We start from the raw sequence: 25,252 nt of genomic DNA, 5'->3' as shown, positions 1-25,252 counted from the left end.
CAGCCTTACCTGACATTTTTGCAAGAGGCTGTTCCGCGACATGAAACCATGGCAGAATGTTTTACCAGACACTTAAACATAATTAAAAAATAACTTTATCTTTATAAAAAAAAAACATAATTAAAAAATAATAATTCTCCACAATAAACCCAGAGAATGCAATCTCAAGAATAAACAAACACATACCAGTTCATTGACTGACCAGCAAACAGCAGTCTTATGACAGCAAAGGCAACAGGAAAAACAATTGCTAGCAAAATTGCAAAAGCATGACATAGCATTCCTGCATAAGAGCCAAGAACCAAGCAGAACACAGAAACAAGTCTTTTAAGAGCACTCTTCCAACCAAAGAGAGAATTGAAGTATGTAAATTACCTACCTTTAAGAAAATCATAAAAGGCTGCAAAACAATAGGTCAGTCCCCAAGTTGGAAAGCGTAGGAGAAGTGGCACAAGAAAAAAGATGACAACAGGTAAACAATGAAGAAACATAGCTTGCTTTCGTGAATAGTATACCTACAATGAGAAGGAGAACTATTAGAATAGAAATAAGTATTTCCTTCTAAAAATAGGAATTAGAATAGGAATAAGAATAGGAACCCTAGTTGGATAAGCTTTCCAATGTAGTGTCTATAAATAGGATCTTCATGTAACAATTTAGATACACAATTCAATAACATTTTCTTTAAAATTTCTCACATAGTATCAGAGCAATTGTGTGAGAAAAAAAATAAAAAAAAATGCAATGTGCAGTTTTTCCGGTAACCTAGTTGTTGTCCGGATAATTAATATTTTCCGTCACTGTTTACAAAAAAATCGACACCACCACTAGCTGCGGAACTTCCCGGTGAGCAAAGCCCAGACATCCCCACCGGAAATCAGTGCTACACGCGTTGTCACGCGTTGCCGGAAGGATTTCACCGGCAAACTATCAGATCCACGCGCCGGCGCGTGTGACCTTTTCCAAAGAGTTTTTTCAACAATTTTTTTTCTATCTGGTTGCCTCTTCATTCCGAGGCTGACCATGTAAAATTTCCTGATTCCGACCAATATTTGACATTCAGATTTATTTTTCCGGCAGCTTCCACTATTTTCAGACCACTATAGCAGATGTTTTAGGCAGATTCCAGCGCACATACCAGTGTATGAGAATCAACGAAGGGGAGAACGTTTTGGAAAACTTCGAAATAGTACAAGTAAACAACGTTTTGGAAACCTCGATCCAAGTGTACTCATTGTTATAAACTTGGACACACTCGAGACATATGTTATATCTTACATGGTCCACCACCCAGTTATGATCCTATTGTTCTAAAGAAATATAGAGTGTTCCTTCAATATCGTGCAAATAAACAAAGGTCTCCACAAGTAGTTTCGGTTGCACAACCTGATGTTTCTGTTGCGGGTAATTCTTTTACTTGTGTGTCACGGTCTAGCCCTCTTGGATCATGGGTCATAGACTCGGGGGCTTCTGATCATATCACTAGTAATAAATCACTTTTGTCTGATATTGTTTATTCACAATCTCTTCTAGCTATTACATTAGCCGATGGGATCCAAACAAAACCAAAAGGGGTTGGAAAAGCCAAACCCATATCTTCTGTCACCCTCGACTTTGTTCTTTATGTTCCTGGTTCTCCTTTTAATCTAGCATCGGTTAGTCGTTTGACGAAAGACCTACATTGTAGCATAACTTTTTTTGATGATTTCTTTCTCATGAGGACCGTAGTACGGGACAGACAATTGGAACAGGACATAAATCACAAGGCCTATACTATCTTGCCTCTTCTAATTCCTTAACAGCATGCTCCGTTACAGATTCCCCAGATCTAATTCACAAAACGTTGGGACACCCAAGTCTTTTTAAACTGCAAAAGATGGTGCCTAATTTGTCTAGTTTATCCACATTAGATTGTGAGTCGTGCCAACTTAGGAAACATACTCGTGCTACATATTCTCGTAGTACCGAGGGTCGTTCAGAATCTATTTTTTCATTAGTTCATTCTAATATTTGGGGTCCTAGTAGAGTCAGTTCCACCTTAGGATTTTGTTATTTTATTAGTTTCATTGATTACTATTCGCGATGTACTTGGGTTTTCTTAATGAAATATCATTCTGAGTTATTTTCTATTTTCAAAGGTTCCTTTGCTGAAATACAAAATCAGTTTGGTGTTTCCATTCGTAATTTCCGTAGTGATAATTCCTTAGAATACTTATCATCCCAGTTTCAGGAATTCATGTCTCACCAAGGAATTATTCACCAAACATCTTGTCTATACACCCCTCAACAAAACGGTGTAGCTGAAAGAAAGAATAGGCATCTCATAGAGACTGCTCGCACTCTCCTCATTGAATCCCATGTTCCGCTGGGTTTTTAGGGCGATGCAGTCCTCTCATCTTGTTATTTAATTAACAGAATGCCTCTTCTTCTATTTAGAATCAGGTTCCACATTCCATACTTTTTCCTCAGTCACATCTCTATCCTATCCCCCCTCGTGTCTTTGGGAGCACATGCTTTGTTCATAATTTAGCCCCAACAAAAGATAAATTAGCTCTTCCTGCCCTCAAATGTGTCTTTCTTGGTTACTCTAGAGTTCAAAAGGGTATCGTTTTTATTCACATGGTCTTCATCGATAACTTATGTCCGCTGATGTTACATTTTTTGAGTCTCAGCCTTACTATACATCTTCTGACCATACTAAAGTATTTATGGTCTTACCCATACCTCAAGTTTTAACTGTGCCAACCTTTGAGGAATCTACGGTTACTTCTACATCTCCAATTGCAGTGCCACCACTACTAACTTATCATCGTCGTCCTCGTTTAACCCTAGTCCCAAATGATACATCTCATGCGCCAGACCTTGCTCCTACTGCGGACTTGTCTCCTCCTAGCCAACCACTTACACTTCAAAAAGGTATACGATCCACTCGAAATACTAACCCACATTGTACCTTCTTAAGTTATCATCGTCTATCATCACCCCATTATGCCTTTGTGTCGTCTTTGTACTATAATTCCATCCTTAAGACTACATGTGAAGCACTTTCTCATTCTGGATGGAAACAGGCTATGGTTGATGAGATGTCTGTTTTGCATAAAAGTGGTACTTGAGAGCTTGTCTCCCTTCTTGCAGGTAAATCTACGATTGGTTGTCGTTGGGTTTATGCAGTCAAAATTGGCCCAGACGGTCAGGTTGATCGACTTAAGGCTCGCCGTGTTGCCAAAGGGTATACTCAGATATTTGGGCTAGATTATAGTGACATATTCACTCATGTGGCTAAAATATCATCTGTCCGCCTTTTTCTATCTATGGTTGCCGTTCGTCATTGGCCTCTTCATCAGTTGGACATTACGATTGTTTTTCTGCATGATAATCTTGAGGAAAAAGTCTATATGGAGCAACCACCTTGTGTTGCGGCTCAGGGAGAGTCTAGTAGCTTTGTATGTCGATTGCGTAGGTCACTGTATGGTCTGAAACAGTCTCCTCGAGCTTGTTAGGGAAGTTTAGCACAGTAATTGAGTAGTTTGACATGACTCATAGTGAAGCTTCATCACTCGGTGTTTTATCGGCATTCTGCACAAAATCAATGTATCTATTTGGCTGTTTACGTTGATATTGTTATCACCAGTAATGATCAAGATGGTATCACTGATTTGAAGCAACATCTCTCTAAGCACTTCCAGACTAAAGACCTAGGGAGATTGAAGTATTTTCTCGGTATTGAGGTTGCTCAATCTAGATCAGGTATTGGTATTTCCCAACGCAAGTATGCCATAGAATTCTTGAGGAGACAGGAGTGATGGGATGTAGACCTATTGACACTCCTATGGATCCGAATGTTAAACTCCTTCTAGGACAGAGGGAGCCAGTTAGTTATCTTGAAAGGTACAGACGACTTGTTGGAAAGTTGAATTATCTCACAGTGACTAGGCCTGACATTTCTTTTCTTGTGAGTGTTGTAAGTCAATTTATGACTTCCCCTTGTGATAGTCATTGGGAAGCAGTTCTTCGTATTCTGCGATATGTAAAGTTAGCTCCCGGTAAAGGACTACTCTTTGAGGATCGAGGCCGTGAGCATATTATTGGATATACAGACGCTAATTGGGCAGGATCACCTTCTGACAGATGTTCGACATCAGGATATTGTGTTTTAGTAGGAGGTATTTGGTGTCGTGGAAGAGTAAGAACCAGAATGTAGTTGCTCGATCTAGTGCTGAATCAGAGTATCGAGCAATGGCGACAACAACTTGTGAGCTAGTTTGGATCAAAGAGTTGCTGGGAGAACTAAAATTTGGCAAAATTGATCAGATGGAACTTGTGTGTGATAATCAAGCGGCTCTTCATATCGCATCAAATCCAGTGTTTCATGAAAGGACTAAGCACATTGAGATTGACTATCACTTTGTCAGAGAAAAGATACTCTCAGGAGATATTGTTACAAAATTCGTGAAGTCAAATGATCAGCTTGCAGATATTTTCACCAAGTCCCTCACAAGTCCTCGTATTAATTACATTTGTAATAAGCTAGGTACATATGATTTGTATGCACCAGTTTAAGGGGGAGTGTTGGAATAGAAATAAGTATTTCCTTCTCAAAATAGGAATAAGAATAGGAATCCTAGTTGGAAAAGGTTTCCAATGTAGTGTCTATAAATAGGGTCTTCATGTAACAATTTAGATATGCAATTCAATAATATTTTCTCCAATATTCTCACAAGAACAATAGGTACTCTATAGTTAATTTACAATCTAATTTCACTTCATGCATAAAGAAGATCTTCATCTTGAGAAGTGTTGGCTTACCAAGAAACACGACAAGTAATCAAAGAAAATTGCACGTTCATTGTCAGATCTATTGACAGCAGATCTTAATTTCCTTTGATGTGCATTTTGCAGGTTAGATGAGTTGGTGAAGGCTTTGATTATTCTTAATAAATTGTCTCCACGTGCTTGGATGCTTCCAGGTCTAGGTCAAAAAAAATTCTCATGTATTAGAGCAAGTATCCATGTAGACATAATGGTCATAAAAACTCAATTTGGTGAACTATACCAAAACAGCAATTGTGATGCATACAATAGTCTTTCAACAGTATCAGATGCGGTATGATAAAAATAACCCCCAAGGAGGAAGATGATATCTAGGCCAGGAATATCGCCAAAATCTTGTGCAAACATTCTGTAGTCTGTATCACCAGGTATTATACCAAAGATATCCTACAAGAACATTGGAAAAGAGAAACTTTCAACACCATATCAACCACGCATCGCTGCAAGGAGCTGATACAAAGATATCAAGAAACTGATTTCAGTAGTAGACAATATTCTGTGAACCTGAGCTGCACTATTTGCCATAGGATAGAGTGCTGATTGAGCATAAACATATGAAGGCCAGGACCCAGGTCCAGATTGGCAAACCAAATCTGTAAATCCAACAATGCACAGCGGGTGAAAATTATAACAATAGCAATGGCATAGAGATGGAAGATTTAATAACTTAATAACTCTCCTCATAGAGTAGATAATTTGGTCAGGGAAACAAGTCATTCAGAATGTGCAGTCGCATGGATGGTGCACCAATTAGTAGAACATCATAACTTGAATACTTTTTTTGATGAAGTGAGATATCATTAAAAGCATTCAGAGGATGCAGAGATTACAAAAGAGAAGAATCTGTCAGCTTAACAGATGCAAAAAAAAAAGTTATAAAGCTAAGCAGCTGACAAATTCTAAAAAGAGAGGACCTCTCAGCTCAAGAAAAAACAAAAAAAATTATAAAGCTAAGAAGCTGACAAATTCCAAAAACATGTAAATTATTTAGAGGTGAAAGGTTAGCCAAGCTATATAAGTTAACTAGATAAACTAGCCTTAAGAGAGCATATTTGAGTTTATATTCCATCAAAACGTCTTATGTTTCTTTTAGACCAGATGCACCAAAAAATGCAGGCAGGTACCATGATCCGCGGAATTTTCAACATTCCTAGAACTCCAAACTTGTATATGCTTCTCTGATAGAGAATGGCATAGACCATTTTAGGTCAAAAAGCAACTAAGAACATATGTCAAAAGTCTACAGCAACTGGACAGTGGCGGAAAAGCTGTTTAATTCTTTCAAGGCATTTTGGTACTAGCTGAAAACTACTTTTGATAAGGTTATCTTGGGTGAGACATGTCCCTTTTAGGACCGTCCAAGTGAAGCACGAAATGTTTGAAGGGTGATTGTTTCCAAACTAGCTTCCAAGGCAAAATACCAATCATCTTTGTAAAGATATGGCACCTGCCCTAACTCAACCTGACAAGGTAGCTCTAAGGAGATTTGTCCAAGTCCATATTAGGAGACCAATTTCCCATTCTTCTACCGATGTGGGACTTCTTCAAATTCCCCGCACACTCAGACTTTAACTGGAGCGTGAACACTTATAAATGGGGAACAACATCGGTGAACAACATATTGGAATGGATATGGCTCAGATACCATGTGAGAAATATAGATTAACAATATTATTGAATTGTGTATCTACATTGTCACATAGAGAGACTATATTTAGAGACACTACAATACAGTCATTTACCAAGTAGGAAATTACATACTATTCTTATTCTTGTTACTATTTCTTACTATTACTATTCTTATTCCTATTCTAAGTAGGATAGTCTATACCTATTTCTATTTTTCTATTCTAACAAGGAAAATGGTCTCCTAATATGGAATTGGACAAACCTCCCGTATGAGCTAGCTTTTATGGTTGAATTAGGCTAGGTTTCATATCTTTAAATCGTATTAGAGCCTCTACAAACTTGGTGGAAAATCAAAGAGCTTCCACTGCCGACGAGTAGCTATTAGCCATATATGCCACTCGTCCAGCCAGTGATTATGCCAACAAAAGTAGGGCTAATGATATATGCATGAACCCCATATTCAGGGGAATAAGACTCGGTCAGACAGGTTACCATGCGTCAATTTCCACAGACTTTCTAGGGTTGCTTTATGTCAACCTATATCCGTCGATATTTGTTTAACATTGTGCAATCTCCGGTGACTACTTTTTCATATTTAATTTATGTAGCAATGTGCCGTCATTGGTGACTACTTTTTCATATTTAATTTATGTAGCACCGTGCCATCTTCTTGGTGACTACATTCTCTTATCTAATTTGTTTAGCAACATGTCATCTTTTCGGTGAATAATTTTTTATATCTCATTTGCGTAACACCGTGTCATCTTTCTTGTAACTACTTTTTCATATTTAATTTGTGTAACACTGTCTCATCCTTTTAGTAATTACTATTTTTTCATATCTGATTTGCATAGCATTGTGCATCTCTCCAAAAACTATTTTTCATATTTAATTTGCATAGTTCCATGGATTTATCCGAACTACTTTCTCATATCTGAGTTGCATAGCACCATCTGTCTCTTTGGTGACTACTCATATTTGATTTGTGTAGGTCCATTGGTCTTTCCGATGACTCCTCAAATTTGATTTGAGTAGGGTTGTGCCATCATTTTCATCTTACCCATATAATCTTTCTTTTTCAATAGGGTCATGCCATAACTCTGCCCCTACCCATATTATTTCACTTTTTTAGTGCCATCAATCTAACTTTTCCTATATAATTTCTATTTTCCAATAAAGTTCTGCCATCATTCCAACCCTACCCATATAATTTTATTTCTCAGATTATGACAACTTTCAGCCATCAAATCTAGTACTCATACATGAGCATATTTTGACTAGTTTTTCAGTGACTTTCTTGTTTAACATTGACCCATCTATTGATTTCAAGATCGTCCATATATTTTATACCAGATTTTGAGCACTTTCTAACGTCCACTGCACTATGAAGAAGTTTATATGGAGCAACTACCTAATTTTATTCCTCAGGGTGAGTTTAGTAGCTTTCTATGTTGATTACACAAGTGAAACAATCTTCTCAAGCTTGGTTTGGGAAGTTCAACATTGTAATTCAGGGATTTATCACTTTGTGTTTTATTGACATTTTGCATCAAATTCAGTATTGCATGAAAAGACTAAACACGTTGAATTTGTGAAGTTGAGTGATTAACTAGTGAATATCTCACCGGTCCTCGTATTAATTACATTTATAACAAGCTAGGTACGTATGACTCGTATGCACCAGCTTGAGGGGGAGTGTTAGAATAGAAATAGGTATATATAATCCTACTTAGAATAGGAATAAGATAGGAATAGGAATAGAAATAGTAATTTCCTACTTGGTAAAGGAATGTATTAAGTGCCTATAAATAGGGTCACTATGAAATAATGTAGATACACAATTCAATAATATTTTTCTCCTCTATTTCTCACAATCTTGTTGGAGCTCATATATGCATAAGTTGCCTTTGACTGTCTCCAATCCATTGCTGTTGTAGCTCCATCTCAATTTGTCTCTAGCATGATCATCAATTTGCAGTCCTCTATGTTTAATCATGGAGGTGTTCAATTTCCCAATCATATAAGTCCCTCCTTAGTCTTAGATTCAGAACTACCATCTCTATGTTGGGCAAATAGTTGAATTTGGTTGGCTGGCAATTCCAAACAAATCCAGAAAGGCTTTTTCCGTGTGTAAGCTCCTGACATTTGTCTATCTAAAACCTGAGATAATTCCTATTTGCTTATGAAATCTTCCCATAAGCTGTTGATAGTTTTCCAGTCCTGTAACATGTGGTAACCTGGTTGGTTGCCTTGGTGGACAAATGACTGTTGTTGCCATATCTGGTCAGAATTACCACCTTCCATAGGCTAGTTCGTTCTTGATTGAAATTCCATTACCATTTCATGAGCATACACTAGCTATAAACAGTAAGGTCTTTGATGCCCAGCCACCACGAGTCTTGGGGAGAGTGACTTTGGACCTATTCACAGATGTATTTTGTGGGTTTGACTGTTGCCCTCCCATAGAAAATTTCTTCAACATTTCTAGCTGCTGCTGCTTTGTACACCTTCGTAGGAAGGAGGGAAATAGATGGAAAGTATCTGTGAATGGTATTCAATACATTGTTGATGAGTGTCAATCTTTCTCCAAGTGAAAGATATTTGGTTTTTCCATATGGCCAGTTTTCATCAACTAACTCACTCCATATTTCAGTTTATTTGTATTTGAGACCTAGAGAGAGTCCCAGATAAGTAAACCAATAGTACAATAGTAAAACACATGATATCAGCTAAATTCCACCAGGTTGAGCGCAAAGAAACGAAAGGGGCTTGCTTCACTTTTAACAGCAAAGCATGACGCGAAGCACTTGATTCATTGAAGTGAAGCACAATGTTTAAGAAAAACCAAATGAACTTTGCAAAGGTAAGTAAAATAACCAAAGAAAGAAGAATTCAACAAAAGCAATACCCATCCAATTTATGTGAACGTGTTTGACTACACACCAAGTTTAAGAAAATAAGATACATGGTTGAAATTTGTCGTCTGAAACAAGCCTTAGATATTTGTGTGACTATAAATCGTATCATTGAGGTAAAATGGGAAGTGTAAAGTCAAAATATTACCAAATACGGGAAGGTGTCATTTTTTTGGGACAAACTAATCAAGAAAACTGTCACATAAACTGGGACATAGGGAGTATATATAAACAAATATTTCAATTTAAAAACTAAGGTAGATAGCCTAAAATCCTCCCTAGGACAAGTAAAATCCATAACAATATATAAATGGATCAACATCATATTTTTCATATTAAAAATGGATTTCAAAAATAGAAGTCATTAATCAACTTACAAACAATTAATAATTATTAAAAAGAGAAACTTCCAGCTGCCAGATGTCAGCTCAAAACGACAGGAAAAACAGACGTATACAGAAAAGGGAAAGAGGAAAATAAATAACTTTAAATAAAACTACCAGCAGCAACGAAAAATAAGGGAAAAAAAGTTTTTTTGCCATCCCCTATTGAAAGCCCTAGCTCCGAAGAAACCCAAGCACCACAAGAAGAAAGAAGAAGAAAGAAGAGAAGAAAAGAACCTGGAGAAAATCCTGCTTCAGCAAGAAAAAGAAACCAGTTCCTTCTCAAAGGAAAAGAAGCCAATTTTGAACCCAAATCACTGATTGACTTCTTCAGAAAGAGTCCCCAGCCTGGACTCTTCTTCATTATTTCATTTGTTTTTTTGAAAAGGATCCCCAACTTTCCTTTTTCTTCTAAAATTATCGTTTTCTAAAGAAGCGATAGCATTCCATCGCTTTTGTTAGAATATGAATAGGTTTATACAATCCTATTGGGATTGGAATAGATTTATACAATCCTATCAAAATAGGAATAAGTTTATACAATCCTATTAGACTAGGAATAGGATTACTAAATAGGGTAAAGGATTATTCTAGGGTCTATAAATAGAGTCTCAATGTAATAATGTAGACACCAAAACAATCCAATAATATTTTTTTTCTATATTTCTCACATGGTACCATAGCCTCTACGTTCTTGGTAGAAAATCAAAGAGCTTCCGCTACCAGCGGGCGGCTATTACTCATATATGTCGCCCGTCCGACCAATGATTATGTTAGCAAAAGTTGGCTCGCCGTGTTTCTTTCTAGTGACTATTTTCTTATATCTAATTTTTGAAGCACTGTGACATCATTCCGTTGACTACTTTCTTATAGCTAATTTGTGTAGCACTGTGTCATCATTCCGTGACTACTTTTTCATATTTAATTTGTATAGCACCCTGCCATTATTACGATGAATTCTTTTTCATATTTAATTTGTATAGCACCCTGCCATTATTTCGGTGAATACTTTTTCATATTTAATTTGTGTAACACTGTGCCATCATTCCCGTGACTACTTTTTCATATTTAATTTTTGTACATCAATCCAGTGACTACTTTTTCATATTTAATTTGTGTAGCACCGTGTCATCAATCTAGTGATTACTCTTTCATATTTAATTTGTGTAGCATCATGTCTTCTTTGTGGTAGCTACCATTTTTTTTTTTGCATATCTTATTTGCGTAGCACCGTACAACTCTCCGGACTACTTTTCATATTTAATTTGCGTAGTACCATGGGTTTTTTTCGAAACTACTTTCTCATATCTGAGTTGCATATCACCGTGTATCTTTTCGGTGACTCGTATTTTATTTGCATAGTTCCATTCGTCTTTTTCGTGACTCCTCAAATCTGATTTGTGGAGGGTTGTGCCATGATTCCAATCCTACCTATATAATTTCTCTTTTACATTAGGATCGTGTCATCATTCCGACCCTACCCATATTTTTTATCTTTTTCAATGGGCTCATTCAATCAATTCGAACTATCTTATATAATTTATATTTTCTAGTTGGGTGGTGATATCATTTAGACCCTAATTATATAATTTTATTTCTTAAATTGTGACCACTTTTAGCCATAAAATCTATTACTCTGGCATATGAACATGTTCCAGCCAGTTTTTCGATGACTTGTTTAATATCGACTCATCTATTGATTCCAACAATATCCATAAAGTTTATACTGGTTTTGAGCACTTTTTTAAGGGGGAGTTTAGTAAACTTGTATGTCGATTATGTGAGTTACTCTATGGTCTGAAGCAGTCTTTGCAGGTTTGGTTTGGGAAGTTCAACATTGGAGTTTTATCTCTGTGTTTACTGACATTATGCATCAAATCCAGCATTTAATAAGACTAAGCACATTGAGACGACTATCAATTTGGTGAAGTCGATTGATCAACTTTCAAATATCTCACCAAGCCCTTCATTGGTCCTCATGTTAATTACATTTCTATTAAGCTAGGTACAAGAATTGTATGCACTAGCTTGATAGGAAGTATTAGAATATGAATAGGTTTATACAATCCTATTGGAATAGGCATAGGAATAGGTTTATACAATCATATTAAAATATGAATAAGTGTATACAATCCTATTAGAATAGTAATAAGAATATTAAATAGTATCCTACTTGGTAAAGGATTATTCTAGGATCCATAAATAGGGTCTTAATGTAATACTGTAGACACAACAACAATTCAATAATATTTGTTTCCTACATCTGTTTTGCTTTTTCCGCATTAGCTAACCCCTCCATGGCAAGGATGCACGGAGAATGAGAGAAAAGATCTTGCATGTATGATCCCTCTCATAGGGGGAAAATCCCACTAGCCCTTTGTTGATAAGAATGGAGTAGTTGATTGTGGTCTTGCTGAACCTTATCCATGTAAGTCGTGGTACCCTAAAAGAATGATAAAAATAAACCCAAGGTGTGTGGGGCCCAGATAAGGGTATGAGTGGTAGGAACACAGGACTAGGATAATAATGACTTATGTAAGTGACTTAACATCTATTGAAGGCCATAGGGCCAATTAAATTTTAACATATTTAAGGTAATGCTTTCGCGAACTGGGCATACACAACAAAACGTGAATATATCGATGGCAGTTATTAGAAGTAGTTGGCGTGGTTATGGCCAAAGGAAGCTAAATACTAAAGTTGAAAACGTAAGTAGGAAAGAATGTCCAAGATAACATATGACCTGACTTTAAATTGGTATAAATCAAAACCTATAAAAAATATGGACAATGTGTTCGACTAAAAATTGTAGCCCTTTGAGTCTAGTTTTCAACAACTTAAATTGTTCGTCAATTTGAGCTTGTAAAGAAAGTTATGAACATTAGACTGAAAAGTAATAAAAGCTCCAGTTTGCTTGCAGCCTCATTTGCAAAGCAAGAAACATAACAAGTGTTCCTAGCTTGTAGGCAAGAAACTATAACACCCAGCAAGTAAAAAGCTCAGGAGCTCATGGACCGTCTCATATGCAAGAAATGTAGCAAGAGAATTCAGCCTATAAATATAGGCATTGTTGGAGAGGAACAAAAAAAGGGTCATTTTGGCTTCAAAAGAGAAGGAAGAGGATCTCTCTCATTAATACACTCAACGTAATTGTTCTTGATGTGATTTTGATTATTGCAAGTTCCAGCACATGGACAAATCCCAAATCTTTAGGGAGCCATCCAAATCCAAGCTCTTGACAAGATTCAACCTAGGACTCAAAACCAAAAAGGTAGCGCTTCTCCCCCATTTTTAAATGAGGTTGAGCCAATTGTTTTAGGTAAATATAGAGATGCATCATCATTGGTATATGGAATGTTGTCCGTTCTTGGTTTAACTTCATGAACTAGGATTCTTGATGAATTAGGGGCATTCGAGAGGGTAGAGTAGGCATGTCAAATTTAGCTTGTCAAAGACCTTTCCAATATCAAGCTTGAATAAGAGGCTTGATTCTTCACTTTTCTGCTTCAAATCAAGCACGTCATTGGCTACAAGTGCAGCATCAGTTATTTGCTTACCCTTGATAAAATTATTTTGGTGGTGTAAGACCAATTTCCAAATTTCCTATTGAGTCTTTCAATCAGCACCTTGGCTATAAATTTATAGAAGCTTCCCAGTAAAGGATGATAGTTCTATCGTCTCTTAATGTTATGAATCCCTCTTTTAAGGAATGCATCATTGAAAAATTTCACCATATAGCTGATATGACGGAGATGATCAATAGCACCAAGGATCTCAGGTCTAATGGTGTCCAATTTTTTCAATAAAAAGTCATTGTTAATCCATCTGGTCTACGTACTTTGTCAGGGGCGTAAAATCTGATAGCAGATAGCACTTCTTCCTCACTAAAAGCAAACTCCAAACCCTCTTTTTCTTCCACATTTTAAACTCTCATCCCTTAAAAAGTGATTGTAGGTCTCCGGTCTTCATCTTCTATCTAAAGATTCTAATAAAAATGAAGGTTCGTATTGCCAACATTGATTGAGCTAGTGAAAAGACAACCTCGCTCAAATGATAACAAACCAACACCTGTGAGACTCGATGACCTTTTTTAGTTCAAAGGACTTATTGACGGTGGTGAAGAAAGTCTTTGTTACAGTTCCTTGATATGTATCTAGTTATCAATAATGCAAGATGAAGTCATATCTTATATGTTTTCTTCCTATGACTTATGGTGTTGGTTTGTTATGAGAGAATTTATAATCTCTTGAGTTGTAGTACTCAAAAATGGAATAATTTTCATAACTTTAAATACAAATTGGTGCATCATTAACCACGCACCTAATAACAAGGAAATAACCTCCTACTAATACTGAAATGAGAGGGGAAGGAATAGCCTCCTTACTGTTAATAATTACTACAAAGAAATAGGCAAAGTTGTCCTTATTGCTAATAACTGATACAAAGAAATAGAAAAACATAATCATATATTATTATAAGTGGGAAGCCATAAAAGTAAAAGTTGAAATACTATTTTACCCCTATCTTAATTCAAAATGATGTAATATATCTAAGCAACTACATATTAAATAATAATTATATAATATTATCTTAAATACTAAAAATAAAAAGGTGTTTTAAAATGCATTTTAAGAATGTCTCTATTCTCCAACATAACTTTTGAGTTTTCAACAGAATTCTAGGCAAACTTTTGGCTTATAATTAAATATCATGTGCATGAGGTAAAATTATTAATGGCAAATACATAAGCTAATTCGCCTTTCTTAGCTAAGAAGAAAAGAGAAATTAATTTCATCAATTATACAAAATGCTTAAGCATGGAGATCGCAAATTAAGGAAAAAGGTTGTTGTGGAGTGTTCTCTTGCTTTCCGAAAGGATTAGACTTAGTGATGTCTGTTGTAGTAGTACTCTTATTCTTGTACAATCTTTCTTTTGCTTTTTACCACCCATTGATTTTATGTTGTTTGGTTATTGCACTTTTTTATTGTTGTTGTTATTGTTTTCATAATAGTTGTTATAGTATTATATCGATCGAGAATATCATCATATGTTAGGTGGGCCAACCGACCGACCGAGTTGGGCTGGGCGTCCATGTCACAGAACCTTTCTCTAGCCAAGAATCCCATTATTGATCGAATCGGGGCTGATCCCAATTCATTGGCAAATGAAAAATCTATTGTTTTAACACTCAGAAAAAAAACCTAGAAAAGAGGAAGAGTCACTAAGACAAGAGAGCTATAGGTAAGCAAGCAAGAAGGATAGGTGCAAAAAAAAGGGCGAGGCAAGTGGCACAAGTGCCCCTTTCCTTACAGTCAAGTGGCTCTCCATCTCTAGGAAGATTGTGTCCAGGATCTGGTAATCTAAGCCTTGCTTCTTCTGGTCGGCTTGTAAGAAGCAAACCAGACTAGACCGAAAGAGCTCCGAGTAAACAAAGCAAAAGCCCATCTGGCCGATCTCAAGCTGGATGAGAAGGCAAACCAACCCTCCGAAGAAGGAAACTATGACTAATTAGACCGTTAGTGACCAAATGACAATGTCAACATAGGAAAAGAAGGTGAGATAGGGGATGGAAGCAGGGTAGTGCTAACTCTGCATCCGCGGCTATTTTGGTCTTTCCGGAGAGCATCAAATCAACCGCTTTCATTTGCTTTGAGACTGGCTAAATTCTCTTCACTTTTATTTTTATTTATGAAACAATAATGTATGTAACTCTTCTAATTTTGTGATTCTTTGAATTTCGAAACTAAATAAATTTATCTATCATGATTCAATGTGCATCATTAATAAATTTTGGTAGGTAAAAAGACAATCAAATATCACTATAAATATTAGTTAATTGCTTCCTAGGTCATCACATTCTTTTCTTTTCTATCATCTACTATACTTTTTTCTTCTTCCTAGATTATGATATGAATACACGTCATCAAGAAGCTGATTGGGAGAAGAACAAATAGTTTCATTTTGAAATTAAAAGAGAAGTTCTCGTAGAATATAGTTCAACTGTTAAATTTAACAGTATAAGATATGACTTATATATTATTAGATTTTTTTTGTGTGTTAGATTATATTTTATGTTTTTCTTTTTCACTTTGTAGTTGAGGTATGGTTGATCAAAATGGATTAGTATGCAACTCACATTTTTATGCAATTATGTATGATTTTGCATTGCTATGAAAATTTTTTAAGTGCTATTCAAGTATAAATCATATTTTTATGTTATTATGTTTTTCTTATACACTTTCAAGTGCTATTTAATTGACAAAACTTCTATTAATACGTGATGACTTTGATAATACTTGAATAGTTTATGCAAAATATGTTTTTGTCTAATAGAAATAATATATATATATATATATATATATATTCGTGAGACTCACGTGCAAAGCACGTGTCGAGAACTAGTTAATAAATAAGTTAAGTAATCTACTTTCTGATTACCTTAAACTTTCCATGTGTGAACCATTGGTAAACTAAAGGTGTGCGAACATTACTCCCCTTCTTCAAATTGTGCTTTCCTTAAGCACTAAGTGTGGAAAGTAGAAGCATTTCTAGCAAATTCCTCTTCATCGCCAATGGAATCAATCCAAAATAATTTGTTGCTTTGATGGACTAGAGGGAATAGTTCGTCAAATTTTGAAATAGAGTCCCTTATGGCTTGTTTGATCCATCTCAAATCTGGTCAATTTCTTCACAAATTTCGGTGGGTTGTTGACGTGAGAAATACGTTGTATTTGATCAACATGCATATAACAATGGCGAACAAAGGGGTCGTTCCTTGCGTTCGCTGGAAAATACTCATTGTTATAGCCAAATCAAGAGGGTTATGCAGCTCTACCTCAATTACAATGTAATCAGCAAAGCCACTAATGAAGTGTTCAAATTTTCACGCTTGTGAAAGGGTACCAACCCACAAAACCAATTGTGCAAACCTTTTATGGTGATCTACTGTAGATCCATTTTGGCGTAACTTAGCCAATTCTCTCAACTTTTGACTTCTAATTGGTGATCCAAACGAAGGTTGCATTAATGTTTGAACTCATCCCAAGAGCATTGAGGCATATCTTCCCTAGAATAAGCAAGAAGCAAGTCCAACATATTCTTCTTTTGTTGTTTGTTGGTGTCGAAAGAAGTGTCGGGATCGATCATTCCCAGGGGTCCTCGTGGCCACAAAAATGTGGAAATCCAACTTTGTATATTTAGGAATCATGGAATTTTTCACTAGCTTCTACTCGGAACCTACAGCCACTGCTTTACCTTTCCTACCTCGATTGAGACTTCATTTTCAGTTGCTTCAACATGACTTTGAATTTTCTAAACCCTCCATGAGTGAATCCAAGCAAGCATTTATGGCTTCCTTTCTTGCTAAAATGGTTGTGGGTTCTTCTTGGAACAAAGTCAACAATTGTGTCAATTGTTGCTAGATTAGATCTCCCACAACTCTCATCTCTAATAGTAAGTTTTTATGATCCCCTGATATGGTTCTAGTTATGTAGCGTTGCAAGATGAAATTAGATGTCTTCTTCCTACAACCTATAGTGCTACGCTGAGAGTAAACCTATAACATCTTGAGTAAAAGAACTCCAAAACATCAATAATTTCCTCCTGATCTTTTTATTGAAATCAAATAACTTTAAATACATTATTGGTGGATTAACCCCGCCTAAATAACAAGAAAATACTTCCTACTACTACTGAAATGGAAAGTAGTGGAATAACCTCCTTACTACTAATAAATGCTACACAGAAATGGAAGACATAATAAAGTAAGTTACGGTCTAATTTCTTTAAATTTTCCATGAGTAAATCGTTGGTAGACTATCAGTTTACCTTACTATCGAAGCTAAAAAGGTATATGAAAGCACAACATCGAAAAGGCATCGAACATTAGCAAAGATTTCAAGAGAGTTTTCTCTTTGATAACTTATAAGTGTAAAGTGATATGTTGTGTTGAAGTGGTTTTATCAAAGGCGAAAAACGCAAATAAACTCTTAAGGCATGTTGGAGCTTCGAGCGCAACAACTGTCTAAGGCATGACGGATCTTCAAGCGCAAATAAAGCGTAGTTTTTAATGAAAAAAGGCGTTAAGGTAGAAAAAAAATATAAATATATATGTTTAGTCCAAGACTAATAATTATAAACATGAATGACAAATATATGACCAAAAAAATTGAAATAAAACATATGATAAAGGGAAATATCAATTGTCTAGTGTTACTCTTCAGAATAGGCTCATAAGCAAGGAAAAGTTTGTCGTTAGTGTCACTCTTCAGAATAGGTTCATAAGCAAGGAAAAGTTTATCTCAAAACCTTGAGGATGACACTGAAATGCTCATAAAATGAAGCAAAGCGCTCAACACATTTTGAGTCTCGCTTCAGGGCCTAGGCGTGCTTAGAGCCTGTTTGGCTCAGCTTAAAAGCTGGTCAAACTAACTTAAAAGCTGATTTTTGACTTATTTAGCTGTTTGGCAATCCTCAAAATAACTTATTTTAAGTTTAAAAAAACTTATTTTAAGCCAAAAGTTAAAAGCTGGGGTAGGGGTGCTTTTTTTTCTCCAACTTATAAGCTGTTTTAAGTTGACCACATTTTTACCTTTTTACCGTTAATATTTTTATACAATCTCCAAATTACCCACATAATCCTAACATCTCTTTCTTCTATTTTTCCCTTTTCGCGTGTGGATGATAGACAATTACTATTACTAATGAATGAAAATAAAATAAATTTTAAATCTTTCAAGTGATCTATTCAAATTATATATTATTAAAATGTAAAATAAGTTGACATATAACTTAAATAAAAATTTATATTCGTCTTATAAATAATTTATGATAATAAAGAAATATGTGGCTGATAGACTATTATTATTACCTATGGATGAAACTAAAATAAAATCTTAAATCGTTCTTTGATCTATTCAAATTATATATCTTTAAAATCTATAATAAGTTTATATTCCTCTTATAAATAATTTCTGATGAGAAAGAAATATGTGAATGATAGCAAAATATAATTATTTATGGCTGTAAAATATAAATTAATTAATTTTTATTATGTTAACAACTTTTAAGGGTATTTCAAACATTTTGATTTAAAAAGTTGTATATCAGCACTTATTTGCCAAACACATCAACAACTTTTTTTTAACTTCAGCACTTTTATCCAAACGCATAACTGCTTATTTTAAAAATAAGTTTCAGCACTTTCAATAGTACTTTTTTAGAGCTGCTTTTATTAAGCCCATCCAAATGGGCCCTTAAACTACAAACAAACAGACTAAAAAGGGAAGTATAACATCAACATGACACCCTAGTGAAGATAGAGATGGTAGATTCCCTAGTCAAATACACTCACTTTATTGTTCGTACAATGACATTCATGATTTATAAATATAATATTCTTGAGAAATTGGAACTTGACCAACTCAACTACAAAAGGCGGTTGAAGTAGTGAGGATTGCTTAAGATTGTATCAGGAAATTACAACCTATATAGTTGACCAATGTGTGATTCTAACACCTGCACGCTCAAGGCTTAATACCTAGAGCATAGAGCAACGTAACTGGGTGGTCCAAGTCCAACATTGGATAGTAATACCAAAGATGGTTTGGCTATCACATTGAGCCACTATGAAAATGGATCTTGGGAGTTGCATCTAAACCAAAAGGTTAATTCAAGTGGCAATGATTGGCAAAGAATATATAACAAAATTACAACTCATACGCTTAACCGATGAAAGAATCTTTTTGAATCTAAACCAAAAGGCTAATTCAAGTGGCGATGATTGGCAAAGAATATATAAGAAAATTACAACTCATACGCTTAACCGACGAAAGAATCTTGTTACAAATATAAAATCCAATCAGTCTTTAACTAGAGAATCTATGATTATACAGTTTCCAGTACCCATAACTACCATTATGATAATTAATAGGCAATCTATTTATTCATTGTATCTTTTATATCAACCTATTAAACAACAAGATATCCAAGATAAAGAACAACATTGAAGACAGTGTTCTCAATAAAATGATTCCAAGCCATAGTGTACCCTCTTTTGACTATCAATTACTTTAGCATTTGCCAAAAAGGAAAAATGTGCTTTACATTTATCCCTATGCTTTACATGTATCCCTCCTTACAGGCTTGTAATAGCAGGCAGCTCGTATGATAGTGAAAATATTCATGTTCATAACATTATCACATTAAAACATAGCACAGAAAGCATAAACATGGCACAATTGTATGAATGCAGGTACCTACCGAGGCCTCCGGTCCCAGAAGCTTCAACATCTATAAATGCTCCAATCGTCTCATTCCATCTATGCGTAGTTATAAAACCGTGTGAACCCTGAGAAAATCATCAAAAAAACTCTTGTTTTTAACTTGCTTGATTTTGTTAATCATCTACTAAACTACATAAAGCATTCTGAATATCAACAATGACAATTAGATAACTACAATTCCTTTGAGCTCATGGAAGAGATGCATAAAGCTTTAGATATAAAAAGTCAATGAAGCCATGAGACATTATTAAAGACAAAATGTATTTCTATGGATGCTCGAATGCATTGAGTGTTACAATTGAACTAGAATCCGAGATTCTAAACAGGATACAATTGATAAGAAAAGATATGCAATTAAAATCGCAGTAATCAAGGAACAGAAGGAAAAATAAAGAAACAAAAGGAGGCAGAACCTTATTTGTTCACTGATATCTAAAATTGTTCATCATGAGACAATAAGTAGGCGTTTGGCCATGCAATACCATATAACGATATGGAATCGTGAGACAGAATAAGCGTTTGGACATGCGATTTCATGTTGATTTCATCTCATGATATGATCTCATGATTTCATATCATGAGATGAAATTCCATATTCTCCAAAAATCATGATTTGGGAATTCGATATCATGATTTGGGATTTTTTATATACAAAAATTGACTCACAAGTTCAAAATTTGTAAAACAACCCCACATTTATATCTATTAACCATTTGTCATATGTATGTAAAATTCATAATCACATCATTATTTTTTAAAATTTACTACGCTCACCAACATAAAATTTATTATTACATTCAATTTGGTGAATATAAATTATGAAGTAAGAATTGGTGAATACAAACAAGAACCGAGGGAGTAGTATGTTTTTGGTTTTTCATGATAAAAAAAAACTTCTTTCTCAGCTTCATATGAAAATGTTTAAAACAATTTAATATGAAAAAGGGGAAAATTGGTGATGTATGTTTGATAATTACTTCCTATATATTTGATTTTAGCACGAAACTAATGCACTAAAAATGTGTAATTGCACACAACTGAAACAAGGCATGAACCATTATGATATTGACACACAAGTGAAAATTCTCATAGCTTGTGGAGTGTCACATACTTATTTGCAAGAATATCAAAGTAGTGATGAAATATCTATGGTCTGTGAACATGAAAATATAGTTGCAGATGATATTGACCAACAAATGACTCAAAGTAACAATGTTGGTTCGTCTTGTTGGTCATATGATCAAGAAATGCAAGCTCAACGTGAAGAGAATATCCGTACTATATGAGAGAATTATATAAAAGACTAGTACACTACAATTTTATGATCAATTCTTTTAATTGAATTAAGTTTGATCAATTAAAATTAGATGAAACAGTTACTTAAGTGGTGAACAAATAGCTTTGTAATAGTTTATTATGCAATTTTATAAATTTTTGTTTATTTGGTAAGATTGAATAAACAATTGGGGCTCTTTTAATAGTTTTACAACTTATAGGATTCTTACGTTTATGAGAGAATATATAACACACAAATTTCATATTGCATGTCCAATAAAAACTTTACTTTTTATCTCATGATTTCATATCATGATATCATATCATGATTCCATATCGCATTGGCCAAAAAGGTTCAAAAGATAACCAGAGGGCCTACCGCAAGCAGTATAAAAACATATCTAGAGGTAAAGATGGGGTAGTAGAAGATTTTAAGAACCCCGTATATCAATCACCAGAGCGAGATACTTCCTTAATCCAAATGACTCTCAGAATCGACAAAAGTATTTATCATCTGCACCATGCTACCATCATAATTTAGCACCCTGTCCATATAAATACAAGGAAAATCTTGCACTGGTATGTATGCTTTTAGAGTATGAAATGAAGAGTACCAAAAATCATTCCAAATATTACAGAAAACTATTTGAGTAAACAAATATGTGTTCCTGACTTGTATCGTCATCACGTCTTCCATTATTAGACTAAGGGGCACAGAGGACAGAGATAGAAGACAACAATTTTCAGGAAATTGAAATACTGTCGAACCGCATAATTTTTCTAAGAAACATGCACTAAGAAAATGGGAAGTCATAGGAAAGTGGCATCTACTTCGTAGAACTCTAAGGGGTTGTTTAGTAGAGTTCATTAGAAAAACTTATGCATGCATTACAGCATTAGTCTTGTGTATTACTAGTAGTTTGTTTGGTACTTTTTTCCAATCTATGTATAACCAACGCAAGCATTAATTATACACTCGATTATGTGTTAAGGTATGTATTATTAATGTCATGGATTTCTAGGTATTAGCAATCCAATGGTTTTAATGCATGCATTAACATCATTTAAGACTCAATTGCCCCTCAAAACCTTTTTTACATATTTTCTACCACAATAGTAGAGTGTATTTTTGTAAATAATTATTTGTATACAATGCATATTATTTTTAATGCATCAAACCAAACAATGCATAAAACTAATCTACGTATGATTAATACAGGCATAAGTAATACATGCATTGTTAATGCAAGCATTACTAATGCATTTTATTTAACATTATTTTTATACACTCTACCTAACACCGTAATACACAAGCATAGTTCATGATTCTTTAAGTCCATTATTCTTAATAGAAAATCGGGGAATGTATTAAAGCCCAAAATCAAGCGGCATACATGAGAACATCCAAACTCTAACCATTAAAAAGGAAATATCATAGGAGTACAGCGTCAAATAAATTGTCGTTGGTCCCACATAAGGATCTTCTTACCAGCATAAACAGTTCTTCAGCTCCATTAAACAGAAATATTACTGGTCTGGGTGGAATCCAGCCGGAATCAACAGAGAGTCTGGCTAGCTCGAGTATCGATGCTGTTTCAGTCATAGTACAATCAAGATAGTTATAACCAACTACGACATCAGCTGGAAAGCAGATCAAATGCAAGATATACATACCAACACAAGAACCACAATCACCAGCTCCTGGAGAACCAGGTGGAGTATCGAAATGGCCATTTACCAAAACTGCAGAATCATTTTCTCCTGAATCCACTGATGAGATTCTGAAATTGATTGTTTTACTTTCAGTTTTCATTAAATAAAATTAAGGTGTTGCATATTTGAATGAAAAACTTTTTTAAAAAATGCTTTCCTTAGGTATATGAGATTGATTACAAATCAAACATCAATAACAATTTGTCAGTTATTTCCCAAACTTCTTCAGATTTTTCATAACTTAAGAAAGTGTAAGGAATATTTTCCAAAGGTAAAAGATCCATGACTCCTACAAATGAGCTCCACCAAAAAGAAATTCATTTAATTGAGGAATAGAATTCAGGTATTAACACTGCTTTATCTTTATGCTTTAAGAAAAAAGAGAGGAAAACAAAAAACTGAAGTGTTCAGGATGATGAAATATATAGATATATGAGGAAACGTCAGATTCAAGCTGGTATACCTCATAATAATATTTGTATGATTTCTATAAGCCAGAGAGATGCTATGCCGTAAAAAGAACATGTTGAATGAGCCATTAACAATGGTCTCCTCTATCTCTATTCTGCAAGAATAAGAATCTCCAATAATTAATGCAGCAATTGAGATTAAGAATTACCTGAAGAATAAGTTTAAAAAGTTTGAAATAAGACCAACCTTACACCAGGTTGAGCTCTCTCCTTCATCATTTCCAACTGTGTCTTAATATATTGCGCCGCTAGTCTCAGACCTTGACGCCCTTGCTGTACACAAAAAAGATTTAAACAGCATGAGATTCTCTTTGGGGGCAAAAACTGTGGTTTGAGGGTTGTCGGCAAAGAAATGTAAAATGGAATTGTGAGAGTCATTACCTGGCGACCTCCGATATCCTTTGATAAGATGCGGACATGCTCAATAGCTCTGGCCTCAGAGAAGCGATCAGGAGGAGCGTCCATGGGAAGAGGTGTGATGAACTTCATGTGAATGATGGAGTATACAAGAACCGATATCAATCCGTACAAAATCCCCAGACTAAACAGAATTTTGAATCCGGCTATATCACCCGAGTTCAGTCTCCAAGCCATTGCTATTCTTCTCTATTTCTCACTTCACTCATATAATACTTTGAACAAACGAAATATTCGAATCAGCGACGACACTCTAATGCCATCAATTCCCCTTTTTGACCTTTTTAGGCCCATCACCTTTCGGCCTATCAGCCGAAATGCCCTACACAGTGTTGTAGAGAATTAAATGAAAGGTGTCAAATAATTGTTAGGTTTTTTATAATAGAACAATCAAATGCCGGTTAAATTATTTTAAAATATAATTAAGTAAATTTGGAATTAAATTAATATTTTTAAAATTTTCTAATTTTTTATAAAATACAAAAAAGTATTTTATTTTTTTAATTTTTATAATTCTATCCAAATCATTCCTTTTAAAAAAAAAAAATGAAAATAGGTATTTCTCTTCTTCTTCTCTCAATGTTCTCTCTTCTTTTCTTCTTTCTCTTTAGAAAATCTGAAAATTCAACTATCAAAACAAATATTATCTCTCTTTATCTTATTTTCATTATCATCTCCGGTCGTGACTTTCTCCTCTTTCTGAACTGAAAATTGTGTTTGACTTAAAATGGGTAAGTCTTTTTTTTGAGAGATTTTACATTTTTGAAATAATACTAAGTTTTTTTCTTCAGTTAATGAAAAATAAATCGTTATATAGATGTGAAAATGAATAATAGTGTAATGGTACCTATTATTTATTGTTTTAGAAAGAAAATTAACAAACTCAAAAAGCCATAATTTGAAAAAAAAATGTATATGTAATGTTAACATTCACTGAAAATTTTTAATTTTTTTTTGTTTTTGTTGTTCTTTTTGTGACCATTTTGTTCATATGATTTAAGAAATATAGTTTTGTTCAGTTATCCATAAATATTTGAAGTGTAGGAGATTGAAAAAATTTATTTATCAATCACTATCTATAATTAGTGAAAGAAAAAACACAATGAATACTGCTCTGTATCACATTCAAACCCAAAAGGCAAGGAGAACAAGAAGGAGAAGGAGAAGGACCTAGAGATAAAGAAGGAGAAATTGAAAAAGAAAGCGAAAGAGAAAGAGAAAAAAATCGAAGTCGTCAATTGTGATGTGAAGCAACAATATCCACCATTGATTAGATTGATGATTATGTAAACCATTGTAAATTACTTTTTTTGTTGATAAGTTGTATAAAACAATT

At 34.6% G+C, this 25,252-nt stretch overlaps 1 protein-coding gene across 6 annotated transcripts in view; it reads right to left on the bottom strand.

Annotated features, from left to right (window-relative positions):
• Positions 1 to 24,260, bottom strand: part of LOC101252157 (uncharacterized) — a 46,311-nt gene extending 22,051 nt beyond the window's left edge. For 4 of the 6 annotated variants that reach the window (XR_011213101.1, XR_003244494.2, XR_011213100.1 and 1 more), the window contains exons 1-11: positions 23,881 to 24,258; positions 23,687 to 23,772; positions 23,493 to 23,594; positions 22,991 to 23,097; positions 22,806 to 22,906; positions 20,019 to 20,106; positions 5,335 to 5,423; positions 5,078 to 5,217; positions 4,807 to 4,969; positions 380 to 515; positions 187 to 283 (exon numbers count right to left, since the gene is read on the bottom strand). Coding sequence is in view for 2 of the 6 variants with exons in the window: in XM_010315869.4 (XP_010314171.1) it covers positions 187 to 283; positions 380 to 515; positions 4,807 to 4,969; positions 5,078 to 5,217; positions 5,335 to 5,423; positions 20,019 to 20,106; positions 22,806 to 22,906; positions 22,991 to 23,097; positions 23,493 to 23,594; positions 23,687 to 23,772; positions 23,881 to 24,093 (1,322 nt within the window). In the remaining 4 variants the exon portion in view is untranslated. Of the gene's footprint in view, positions 1 to 186; positions 284 to 379; positions 516 to 4,806; positions 4,970 to 5,077; positions 5,218 to 5,334; positions 5,424 to 20,018; positions 20,107 to 22,805; positions 22,907 to 22,990; positions 23,098 to 23,492; positions 23,595 to 23,686; positions 23,773 to 23,880 lie in introns of all 6 variants that reach the window. The other 2 variants (XM_010315869.4, XM_010315870.4) reach the window with 1 other exon arrangement.
• Between the last annotated feature and the right edge of the window lie 992 nt (positions 24,261 to 25,252).

This window comes from Solanum lycopersicum, chromosome 12 (genome assembly GCF_036512215.1).
Source record: "Solanum lycopersicum chromosome 12, SLM_r2.1".
NCBI lineage: Eukaryota > Viridiplantae > Streptophyta > Magnoliopsida > Solanales > Solanaceae > Solanum > Solanum lycopersicum.
Note: the sequence above shows the minus strand (reverse complement) of the source record. Positions and strands in the feature narration are given on the sequence as shown.